General features: G+C 51.8%; 1 protein-coding gene across 1 annotated transcript in view; it reads left to right on the top strand.

Moving 5' to 3' along the window:
* DDAH2 (DDAH family member 2, ADMA-independent) overlaps window positions 1–13,086 on the top strand; it is a 107,809-nt gene that overhangs the window by 72,755 nt on the left and 21,968 nt on the right. The window contains exon 5 of the mRNA XM_078646043.1: window positions 12,240–12,359. Within this exon, the coding sequence (XP_078502169.1) occupies window positions 12,240–12,359 (120 nt within the window). The remainder of the gene's footprint in view (window positions 1–12,239; window positions 12,360–13,086) is intronic.

Genomic DNA, 13,086 nt, shown 5'->3' with positions numbered 1-13,086 from the left:
CCGCAGGCGGAGGGGTGCAGTGCACTCTGCTGCGACCCCAGCAGGGGTGTGAACCCCACCCCCGAGAGGGGGCGCATGGAAGCGATCAGCTCTGTGAGATACTCAATCCTCGTGAGTTTATGTGGGTGCTGAACAAACTCGAGCAGCGCCTAGAAGACCCAAGAACGGGCAAGCCGCGCAGCACGACCTCAGAAATGCAGGCAGGGCCGGGATCCTTCGATCGGTATGAACATGCTGCAACATTCCCCCAGTGCCCTTTTAGAGGCTGTGAGATTCTAGCAAATGTATGGAGAAATTGTGCTTTCCATGCACTTTGTGCCCCAATCTTTTAAGAATGTTCTTGGGGGGGACGCCCCTGCGGAACATCCATGGAAGAAATCTGGGGCCAGATGTAGGTAATTCGTATTTACCGATTCTTAAATACCGAATTTTACCGATTCGGTATTTATGAATCGGTAAATATGAAGGGGTGAGATGTAGGTAATTTCAGAATTGGAAATACCAAATCTGAAACATTCGGTATTTACCGATTCGGTAAATACCGAATCGGTATTCCCTATTGATTCCTATGGGCTGTGAAGCCGATAGGAATCAATGGGAAATACCGAATCGGTATTTACCGAATCGGTAAATACCGAATGTTGCAAGGGTGCAGGGGGTGTCACTTTGACACCCTCTAGCACCCCAAATTCAGGCACGTGTGACATGTGGCACACAGACATGCCCCAGGGGCATGTCTGTGTGCCACATGGCATAGGTGTGCATGCACACATGTGCATGCACACCTGGATTCTGTATTTTACCACCCTTAACATCTTGATTCATAGCGCTCTAGGAAGGACTTGGTGCTCACAGCATATTACTGCAACTCTGCTCTGTTTAATTCTGTTTTAATCGTCCCGTTTTTGCCTATTTTGTTTTGCTTCTTAGTTTACCTTTTTCCCCTGTTTTTACCTGAGGCCATCCGCAGACTTGCACGGCTGTCACGCTTACCCCCACTCTAATTGTGAGAACACCGCGTTATCGCGGGTCCCTTGCCCACTGTCTCGTTTGTGGTGGCCATTTTGGGAGGGGGTACACTGCCGGCGGCGCGGTCAGCGCTCTAGTTTATTGACGCTGGGCGAACATAAAGCCAGCCATGCTGACGCGCAGCGTCATCGCCGGAACGTCGCCGGAGTCTCGCCAGAGTTAAGCCCGTCTGGGCCCGGAGTCTCGCCAGAGTTAAGCCCGCCTGGGCCCAGACGGGCATAGGGCGCATTACTCTGCCCAGCTCGACCGGACTCACGGATCCTACTCGCAGGTACTCCAGTAACACTTTACTTTCGCTACGCGTTCCTAGAGACCCTAGTTGCGGCTACCAATGGGCAGAAGGTGTCTCCTTCAAGAACTGCTCCTTATGTTGCTCCGGTAGTTCGTCAAAAGATCACATTCAAATTTCTATGGCTCTGCTTAATTGCAGGTCATTGCCCTGTCACGCCACGGAAATTAATTTGTTGATTCTGGACCACAGTTTAGACGCCTTGCTTCTCACTGAAACTTGGCTGACCCCATGCTCAGGACCTGATATTGTCCAAGCCCTTCCTCCTGGATATCTTATGTTTCATTTAGATAGGCCGGTCGGGAGAGGGGGAGGAGTGGCCATTTTGTACAGAGATAAATTTACGTGTAAAGCCTTAGATAGCGGTATGGATAACTGTGAAGGCTGTCAATTCTCACTACTTATCTCTCCTACCATTTCTATTGCGGGCCTTCTCGTCTATCGGCCTCCTGCAGCGATAGGGAATTTCACTGATTCTTTTCTTGAGTCGGTTATACAATTAGCCGCCACGTCTTCCAACTTTATAGTCCTTGGGGACCTCAACCTGCATTTTGAAGATCCGAGCGATGCAGTGGCGAGAGACCTACGAGGCATGTTGGGAGCACTTGATCTGCAGCTCATTAACATCGGAGCTACTCACAACAAGGGTCACCAGTTGGATGTGGCTTTCTCTAATTCAGAGAACCTACAGGCCCTGCCGCCCCTGGCGCTTCCTTGGACAGACCATTGCCTAGTCCCCCTTAGGTGGCAGTTGGAGAAGGGGAGAGATCCTGTACCCAGACGGTATACAGTTGAGCGGCTATGGTCTAGGCTGCCAGTGTGCAGCTGGGCGGTTGAGTTGGCGAGAACCTGTCCTCCTCCTGTCTCTGACCCAATTACAGCTGACCAGCACGTGGAAAATTGGCTGACTAGTTCCCTTGATCTAATAATACCGAAAAAGAAAAGGCCTACCAGAGAAAGAAGAACTGGTTCCGCTCCCTGGTACACTCCTGAACTTAGGTGTCTGAGAACAATCTGTAAAAGATTGGAACGGGCATGGAGGAGAGAGTGGAATGAAGAGATCCGGCAAGACTATAAGGTAGCCATGAGGAAATACAAAGTTGCTTTGAAGGACGCGAAAATTAGCTACTTCAGTGACAGGATTGATAGGGCGAGTAACTCCTCAGGGGAATCCTTTAAAATCTTTAAGGATCTTCTGAAGGCTCCGGTCCCTCCAGTCTTGCATGGTAACCCTCAGGAAAAATGTGAGGAGTTGGCAGACTTCTTCCACTCTAAAATAGTGAAGATCTTGTCCTCTTTGCTGGTGACGTCACATATCTTGGAGGTGGGTTTTGGCCCAGTAACATGCCCTTTTGAGCTGTCCTCCTTTGGCCCTTTTACAGAGGAGGAGGTTGTAAAAGTCCTGAAAGTAATGAAGAGTGGGTCGCCTAGTGACCCGGTGCCTATGAAATGGCTTAAACAAGTGGCCAACATTCTTTCCACCCCGCTTACGGACCTTATCAATCTTTCCCTCTCTCAGGGTACGGTGCCCCAGAGTTGGAAAAAAGCAGTTGTTAAAGCACTGCTGAAAAAACCGGGCTTGGACCCTTCCAATTTGGCCAATTTTAGGCCCATTTCACTTTTGCCCGGGTTTTCTAAAATTGCAGAAAAATTGGTTAATTGCCAGCTCTCACACCATCTTGAATTCCATCGTTTGCTGGGAGACTCCCAGACTGGCTTTCGCCCTGGTCAGGGGACGGACACGGCCTTATTGGCAGTGGTGGAGGAAGCAAGGAGCATTCTTGATTCAGGGGGGTCAGTGGCAGTGATCCTCCTGGACTCGAGTGCTGCCTTCGACACCGTTAGTCATCAGGTGCTCCTCCAACGTCTGTCAGAGGTGGGCATTACGGGAATGGCCCTGAAGTGGCTTGAGTCCTTCCTCTCAGACCGTTTTTATCAAGTCTGGGAAGGGGCAGAGCAGTCGACCTCGTTCCCTCTTCAATGTGGAGTCCCCCAGGGCTCATCTTTGAGCCCTACTTTATTTAATGTTTATATGACTCCACTTGAAAGAGTGGTCTCCCCTTCAGGTGTGAAGATCATCAGCTATGTTGATGATACTCAGCTGGTAGTAGGTCTGACCCAGCTGGCGGAACGACCTGAGGTTCTCCACGACTGTCTTGCCAATGTACATCGGTGGATGTCCCACTCTGCTTTGAAGCTCAATGGAGAAAAAACTGAGCTGATGTTGCTTGGTAAATCCAGGCCTTCACTCATAGCTAGTTGTTGGCCTCGGTCCTTGGGCGTTCCACCATCTCCTAAGAAGGAGATCAAGAGCTTAGGAGTATGGTTGGAAGAAGATCTGTCCTTCAGGACACACGCCAGGAAGACAGCGGGGATTTGTTTTGGCCTGCTGCGGTCAGCTTGCAAGGTGTTACCGTTGCTCCCTGATTCATCAAGGAAACTTCTGATCCGTGGTCTTGTTTTGTCTAGACTCGATTATGGGAACGCGTTGTTCCTCGGTGCCCCGGAGTCGACTTTTAAGACCCTCCAACAAGTTCAGAATGCAGCCGCTAGACTGCTGATGATGGTCCCTAGGAGACAATCAGCTGCTCCGGCCCTGAAAACTCTTCACTGGCTCCCTGTTAAGGAGCGGGTGAAATTCAAATCCTTATGCACTGCACACAAAATCCTGCATGGGAGGGGCCCCTCCATTTTGATTAATATGGCACGTCCATAGAAGTCTACACGGGCTCTTCGCTCTGACCAAAAACACCTGCTTCAGTCAGCCAGAGTTAAAAGAGCTCGTTCGGGTGGCCGGCGTTTCTCGGTGCAAGTAGCGGCACTGTGGAACTCCCTGCCCCTTAAGATACGCTCAGAGCCTAACATCTTGCACTTTAGAAAACTCCTTAAGACCCATCTGTTTCCGGTGTAATGGCTGAGTTTGAGTCTTTTTTCCTTCGCTGTGTCTTGCGCCGGGATGCCCCTGGGTAACTGAGCGCGTTATAAATTTCATAATAATAATAATAATAATAATTGGATTGGGTGGTAAAATACCGAATCTGTAAGGCCTGTGGGACTCAGAAGAGTCCCACCTACATTTGGATTTACCGAATCGGTAAAATTACCGATTCGGTATTTTACAGAATCGGTAAATTTACCGAATCGGTAAATTTACCGATTCTGTAAAATAAAGGCCCCTACATGATGAAAATCCATTTACCGGTCGGTAACGGCCGAAATCGGCCGTTACCGATCGGTAAATGGCCACCTACATCTGGCCCTTGTTGGCTCCCTCTGTGCTCGCTCTGTAGAATTCGGGGCCGGTGTTACACCCCCGCACCCTGTGAAGAGACCGCCAGTCACCACTGGAGGACAGACGAGCAGGGGGCAAAGAGGGCAGTATATGAGCTGACATTGCGTATCGACCTCAGAAGGATAACACGTTGGATCTGCCCGGCCTGACGTAAAAATCTGACCTTCTGGTTGCCCTACATCTCGGCAGCGAGCGCTTAGTTCACTGAGCTATCTCAGCCAGTTTATGACACGAGCCTCTGTGGAAGGCCCCACCCAGGCCTGGGATCAATCGTGCTCTTTAGTAACCCTGCGTCCCTCCCATGCCCCAGGGATGGGGATGGGCGGGGCCTACAGAGCATCGCGGCTGCCAGACATGCAGAAGAAGTAGCTCCCACTGTGCCAGATGGGAGTGTCACTCATGCAGCTTCATTCAGAAAAACCTCCTCGAACGGGGTCACGCGCCCCACCCAGCCGCGCCCTCCTATTGTCAGTGCGTGACATACTTACCAGGCGCACGGGTGGTAGAAAGAGAAAACGGACTGCAGGGAAAAATATCTAGCAATGTCTAGTTCATTACTTGAACATTTAAATCGAATACATCCAAACCGGTGCAGCCGGCGGGCACTGGGGAAAGCTGTGTGTGGATACACATTTTGAAGCAGCAGGGGGTGCTGGAGGTCCCTTCACGGAGCTGTAGTGGGTTGCAGTGTACAGGGCCCATGCACTGGATGAAGGGCAGAGCACAGGAAGAAGGGCAGAGCCACACTGACACTGGAAGAAGGACAGAGCCACACTGACACTGGAAGAAGGACAGAGCCACACTGACACTGGAAGAAGGGTAGAGCCACACTGACACTGGAAGACAGGCAGAGCCACACTGACACTGGAAGAAGGGCAGAACCACACTGACACTGGAAGAAGGACAGAGCCACACTGACACTGGAAGAAGGACAGAGCCACACTGACACTGGAAGAAGGACAGAGCCACACTGACACTGGAAGAAGGGCAGGGCCACACTGGCACAGGAAGGAGGACAGAGCCACACTGACACTGGAAGAAGGGCAGATCCACACTGACACTGGAAGAAGGACAGAGCCACACTGACACTGGAATAAGGGTAGAGTCATCTTGACACAGGAAGGACAGAGCCACACTGACACTGGAAGAAGGGCAGGGCCACACTGGCCACTGGAAGAAGGACAGAGTCACACTGACACGGGAAGAAGGACAGAGCCACACTGACACTGGAAGAAGGGCAGGGCCACACTGGCCACTGGAAGAAGGACAGAGTCACACTGACACTGGAAGAAGGACAGAGCCACACTGACATCTAAACAAAGGGCCCCAGACACTGTAAGACCGGTAGAGTCATATTGTCACAGGAAGAACAGAGCCACACTGCCATGTGAATCGAGGGCTCCAGACACTGGAAGACGGGCAGAGCCACACTGACACTGGAAGAAGGACAGAGCCACACTGACACTGGAAGAAGGACAGAGCCACACTGACACTGGAAGAAGGACAGAGCCACACTGACACTGGAAGACAGGCAGAGCCACACTGACACTGGAAGAAGGGCAGAGCCACACTGACACTGGAAGAAGGGCAGAGCCACACTGACACTGGAAGGAGGACAGAGCCACACTGACACTGGAAGAAGGACAGAGCCACACTGACACTGGAAGAAGGACAGAGCCACACTGACACAGGAAGAAGGACAGAGTCACACTGACACTGGAAGAAGGACTGAGTCACACTGACACTGGAAGAAGGACAGAGTCACACTGACACTGGAAGAAGGACAGAGCCACATTGATACTGGAAGAAGGACAGGGCCACACTGACACTGGAAGAAGGGCAGAGTCACACTGACACTGGAAGAAGGGTAGAGTCACACTGACCCTGTAAGAAGGACAGAGCCACATTGACACAGGAAGAAGGGCAGAGCCACACTGACACTGGAAGAAGGGCAAAGCCACACTGACACTGGAAGAAGGGCAGAGCTTCACTGGCACTGGGAGACAAGCAGAGCCACACTGACACTGGAAGAAGGGCAGAGCTACACTGGCACTGGAAGAAGGGCAGAGCCACACTGACACTGGAAGAAGGGCAGAGCTACACTGGCACTGGGAGACCAGCAGAGCCACACTGACACTGGAAGAAGGACAGAGCCACACTGACACTGGAAGAAGGACAGAGCCACACTAACACTGGAAGAAGGACAGAGCCACACTGACACTGGAAGAAGGACAGAGCCACACTGACATCTAAACAAAGGGCCCCAGACACTGTAAGACCGGTAGAGTCATATTGTCACAGGAAGAACAGAGCCACACTGCCATGTGAATCGAGGGCTCCAGACACTGGAAGACGGGCAGAGCCACACTGACACTGGAAGAAGGACAGAGCCACACTGACACTGGAAGAAGGGTAGAGCCACACTGACACTGGAAGAAGGGTAGAGCCACACTGACACTGAAAGACAGGCAGAGCCACACGGACACTGGAAGAAGGGCAGAGCCACACGGACACTGGAAGAAGGGCAGAGTCACACTGACACTGGAAGGAGGACAGAGCCGCACTGACACTGGAAGGAGGACAGAGCCGCACTGACACTGGAAGAAGGACAGAGCCACACTGACACTGGAAGAAGGACAGAGCCACACTGGCACAGGAAGAAGGGCAGAGCCACACTGACACTGGAAGAAGGGCAGGGCCACACTGGCACAGGAAGGAGGACAGAGTCACACTGACACTGGAAGAAGGGCAGAGTCACACTGACACTGGAAGAAGGGCAGAGCCACACTGACACTGGAAGAAGGATAGAGCCACACTGACCCTGGAAGGACAGAGCCACACTGACACTGGAAGACAGGCAGAGCCACACTGACACTGGAAGAAGGACAGAGCCACACTGGCACTGGAAGAAGGACAGAGCCACACTGACAGGGGAAGAAGGGCAGAGGCACACTGACATGGGAAGAAGGGCAGAGCCACACTGACACGGGAAGAAGGGCAGAGCCACACTGACACTTGAAGAAGGACAGAGCCACACTGACACTGGAAGGAGGACAGAGCCACACTGACACTGGAAGAAGGGCATAGCCACACTGACACTGGAAGAAGGGCATAGCCACACTGACACTGGAAGAAGGGCATAGCCACACTGACACTGGAAGAAGGGCAGAGCCACACTGACACTGGAAGAAGGACAGAGCCACACTGACACTGGAATAAGGGTAGAGTCATCTTGACACAGGAAGAAGGACAGAGCCACACTGACACTGGAAGAAGGACAGAGCCACACTAACACTGGAAGAAGGACAGAGCCACACTGACACTGGAAGAAGGACAGAGCCACACTGACACTGGAAGAAGGACAGAGCCACGCTGACACTGGAAGAAGGGCAGAGCTACACTGGCACTGGGAGACCGGCAGAGCCACACTGACACTGGAAGGACAGAGCCACACTGACACTGGAAGAAGGACAGAGCCACACTGACATCTAAACAAAGGGCCCCAGACACTGTAAGACCGGTAGAGTCATATTGTCACAGGAAGAACAGAGCCACACTGCCATGTGAATCAAGGGCTCCAGACACTGGAAGACGGGCAGAGCCACACTGACACTGGAAGAAGGACAGAGCCACACTGACACTGGAAGAAGGACAGAGCCACACTGACACTGGAAGACAGGCAGAGCCACACTGACACTGGAAGAAGGGCAGAGCCACACTGACACTGGAAGAAGGACAGAGCCACACTGACACTGGAAGAAGGACAGAGCCACGCTGACACTGGAAGAAGGGCAGAGCTACACTGGCACTGGGAGACCGGCAGAGCCACACTGACACTGGAAGAAGGACAGAGCCACACTGACACTGGAAGAAGGACAGAGCCACACTGACACTGGAAGAAGGACAGAGCCACACTGACACTGGAAGAAGGGCAGAGCCACACTGACACTGGAAGAAGGGCAGAGCCACACTGACACTGGAAGGAGGACAGAGCCACACTGACACTGGAAGGAGGACAGAGCCACACTGACACTGGAAGAAGGGCAGAGTCACACTGACACTGGAAGGAGGACAGAGCCACACTGACACTGGAAGGAGGACAGAGCCACACTGACACTGGAAGAAGGACAGAGCCACACTGGCACAGGAAGGAGGACAGAGTCACACTGGCACAGGAAGGAGGACAGAGTCACACTGACACTGGAAGAAGGGCAGAGCCACACTGACACTGGAAGAAGGGCAGAGCCACACTGACACTGGAAGAAGGGCAGAGCCACACTGACACTGGAAGAAGGACAGAGCCACACTGACACTGGAAGAAGGACAGAGCCACACTGACACTGGAAGACAGGCAGAGCCACACTGACACTGGAAGGACAGAGCCACACTGACCCTGGAAGGACAGAGCCACACTGACACTGGAAGACAGGCAGAGACACACTGGCACTGGAAGAAGGACAGAGCCACACTGACAGGCGAAGAAGGGCAGAGGCACACTGACACGGGAAGAAGGGCAGAGCCACACTGACACTGGAAGACAGGCAGAGACACACTGGCACTGGAAGAAGGACAGAGCCACACTGACAGGGGAAGAAGGGCAGAGGCACACTGACACGGGAAGAAGGGCAGAGCCACACTGACACTTGATGGGAGGACAGAGCCACACTGACACTTGATGGGAGGACAGAGCCACACTGACACTGGAAGGAGGACAGAGCCACACTGACACTGGAAGGAGGGCAGAGCCACACTGACACTGGAAGAAGGGCAGAGCCACACTGACACTGGAAGAAGGACAGAGCCACACTGTCACTGGAAGAAGGACAGAGCCACACTGACACTGGAAGAAGGACAGAGCCACACTGACACTGGAAGGAGGACAGAGCCACACTGACACTTGATGGGAGGACAGAGCCACACTGACACTTGATGGGAGGACAGAGCCACACTGACACTGGAAGGAGGACAGAGCCACACTGACACTGGAAGGAGGACAGAGCCACACTGACACTGGAAGAAGGGCAGAGCCACACTGACACTGGGAGACCAGCAGAGTCACACTGGCCCCGGAGTAAGGACAGAGCTGCCCTGCTATTTAAACACAGGGCCCCAGACACAGTACACAGGCCAGACCCGCACTGGGACTAGCAGACAGCTTTTTACTTCCGGGGAAGGTGGGTGCTGTTCACTTATGCTTTGATGGGGATCATGGTCCCCCCTTCTACATATATTGCTTCAGGGAAACATTTTTTAATACACCTTTGTACCAACAAATGGGTAAAACAGGGTCCGAACAGAAAATGCAGATGCATCCCTTCCAGGAACGCAGGAAATGCAGGAGGCGGTACAGCCCTTAGAAAATAGAGTATACGCAGCACCCGAGGCCTTGCAAGTACGAGGTGCGAAAAAAGGGGGGCAGCGCATGTTCCTAAAGTCTCATTATCTCATGCAAAAAAGACAGTTGCTGCCCTGGGCAGGAAGGCGTCGGTGTCGGCCACGAGGCTGCCAGGCAGAGGGTTGGAGCCCAAGTCCTGAGAGAGTGCGAGGCAGGAAGGTCAGTCTGAGGTCAGGCCGCCTCCATGAACTGGGGGTGGGTGGAACTCACAAAGTTTCACTACATAAAAGCTCCACGAGATTCCACGGAGTTCCACAAACAGGTGAAAATCTGCACGTCACGTGGATTGTTAATGCCGGCAGCTTGTTTCGTGTTGCAAAATCAGCATGAACGGCACCAGGCTTTTTTGCTGCTGCTTAGGTGGACTTTCTACTCCAGCCGCAGCTTTCTCACGGTGAACGGTTGTGACCGCCCGCGTTGAGAAAATCTGCCAGGTGCCCTCCTAGTACCCAAAAATCATGATAGGGGACGTCAGTTCTCGCTCACCAACTTACTGTTGGTGAGCTGCATGCGAGAAAAAACTCCAGCACGTGTCGGTTGGAGGAGTTTGACCGGAGCTCCGCGTTAGAAGTGTAACACTTAGTGGCCAAAACTCATCCAGCAGAGCGGAATTTATCGCCCATCCCTAATTTGAACCAGGTGAGGGCAAAAAGAAGAGTCTGAAAGAAGATGTCACTGTGTCTTTCAGACTCCAGAGGAGAGTCAGAAAGGGTGACTTGAACCTCGACATCGAGGGACGTGCCGGGGCGTAATGCAGGCCCCTTCATCCCCTGCGGCTCGGGGGTGGTCCCAATCCTCCTGGAGCCCTCTAGCCCTTCCATTGAGCCTAAGACCAATGAATATCTGTGAGATATGGGAGACTCATGAGCCCCTCATCACATTCAGAAGGTGGGGGGCATCATTTTGCGTTACACCACTCGGAGTGTGCAGTGGGGAGGATGCAGGGTTCGAGGCAGATATTCTTTAGCACTGGAAGGTTAAAGTACCCCAAGGAAGGGCAGGAGGAAGACTCGAACCATCCATCAACATGATCTCTCAGTCTGCACGGGGGTCAGTGATGGGCATCGCGATGCTGTATCTGCACAGCTGCATGAAGCTGCTGCCAAGGAGGTGGCGGCTGGGCAGAAGTGCAGGGCAGAAAATGCCGTATAATTGTGGCCAATCTGCGTATCCTCCGTGCAGCCACAACAACAAGCTACTTCGGGACGCAAGGGCTGCACACACAGTCTCTGGCCTGCCGCTACCCAAGGGTGGAGCAGTTCTTACTGAAAGGAACCTAGTCAATGCCTAAAGAGTACAGATACAAATTTATTCTAATAACTGCGTCTGGTAAAGAGAAGCTATGTACATTGTTCCGTTATTGACCCGTGACAAATAGGCACGGGTCATGAAATATCCGGGTTGTGAATGTGTGAAGCATTTGTCATTGGTGTATCCGGTGGTCTGCACCTTCCTAAACTGCAACAAACACATAGATGGACATGAATCCCCCGATATGTCTCTATCCTGACTGGTGGGTGGCTGCCGGTGCTTTGAAGATGACTTAGAGAAGCATAGGCACTATATAAATGAACTACTGCATAACTCCCACCCTGAGACGATTTAAGGCAAAGTTAACTTTTTTTTTTCTCTAGCTCCCTCTGTCGATTTCCATACCTCTGCCTCACTCTCTCTGCCTACCTCTACCCCGGAGTCTCGCTCCCTATTTGCTCGGTGGCATCTAAAGGTTATTTTGGGGGTCCTGGAAAGGCCTATTTCAACTGTATTTGTGTGAACCCCCAATCTGAAAGTTTGGCACCAGGTGGGATCTTATTAGCAAAAATTGGGCAGTAAAATTATGATTAACATGTCTTGTCAGAAGCCCCAAAAATCCTTTAAAGTACACTGCTCTCACTCACCAACCCCCTCTGTTTTCCTAACTTTTTAATAACATGTTTGATATCCAGCTGGGAAAGGTGTCCATTTGCAAATATTAGTAAGGCTTAAAACCATCTGCTCTGGAACACGAAAATGTGAGGCCTGTTTTAGTTGAATTGTCCTGAGTCTTAGCTCACATCTTAGTGGGGTTATCCTGTTTAAGATGGCGCAGTTGCAGAGCCGGAAGGAGGTTCTGACGTATTCTGAACCAGGAGCGAGCAGTCACCCATGTGCTCTCTTTCCTGCATGTTTGTGCTTCTAAGGAGTATGTTGCACAACCACTAACGGAGGGTTCCCTCTCTTGCCCCTGTTCACAGGATTTCGCTGTCTCCACCGTGCCAGTGTCGGGAGATTGGCATCTGAAGGACTTCTGCAGCATGGCGGGGCCGGACACCATCTTGCTGGGCAGTAGCGAGGTGGCCAGAAGAGCATTAAAGGTGAGCATTGTCGAGATTCACGTCACTTCCTGTCCAGCAGTCTGCACCCTCTTTTGCCTCCGGGCTTCCCATTTCCTCTGCATTGCTTTATTACAATTTTCTTTCCGCTTTATCCTTCTCAAATGTCTGTGATTACATCTGCACCCACCCATGTGAGACCAGCCCCTGCCCCCATCTTCCCCTTCAAATCCTCCGTGATGAAGCCTCTCCACCCTCCATAACCACCGTCCAGAACTGCCCCACCACCCTCTGCCCCAGTGCTCAAGTCCTAAAAAAGAAGTGGGGGTACTCACCAAGTTAGGCAGAATGGGTTTAATATCACCGCACATGACCTCACAGGAAGTCCCATTACTCTGTGTGATCTCACAGGTAGTGACATCACAGCACGTGACATTGCATGTGGCATCACAGGAAGTTGCATCATAACCCATGACCTCACAGGAAGTGACATACGATCTTAAGACCTCACATATGTTTAGCAGGTCTATCATGAGTACCTTTGTGCATATTACAACATTTAACAAATTAGATTTTGCATTGAGGTTGTCCCAAAATATTTATGCCACTCAAACGCAAAATATGGGCATTAACTTATAGATTATTTTTTAAACAATGCCACAAAGAAATTGGCAATAAGGAGAAATATGGCAGTAACTCTGTTCTGCTTAATAGGGTGAAATGGCTGTATTTCAAAATATCTTGTGGGGTTAAGGCACCTGCTACTAAG

The sequence above is a fragment of the Lissotriton helveticus genome, chromosome 5_1 (genome assembly GCF_964261635.1).
Source record: "Lissotriton helveticus chromosome 5_1, aLisHel1.1, whole genome shotgun sequence".
Lineage (NCBI taxonomy): Eukaryota > Metazoa > Chordata > Amphibia > Caudata > Salamandridae > Lissotriton > Lissotriton helveticus.
The sequence above is the reverse complement of the archived record's forward strand: the minus strand, read 5'-3'. Positions and strand labels throughout refer to the sequence as shown.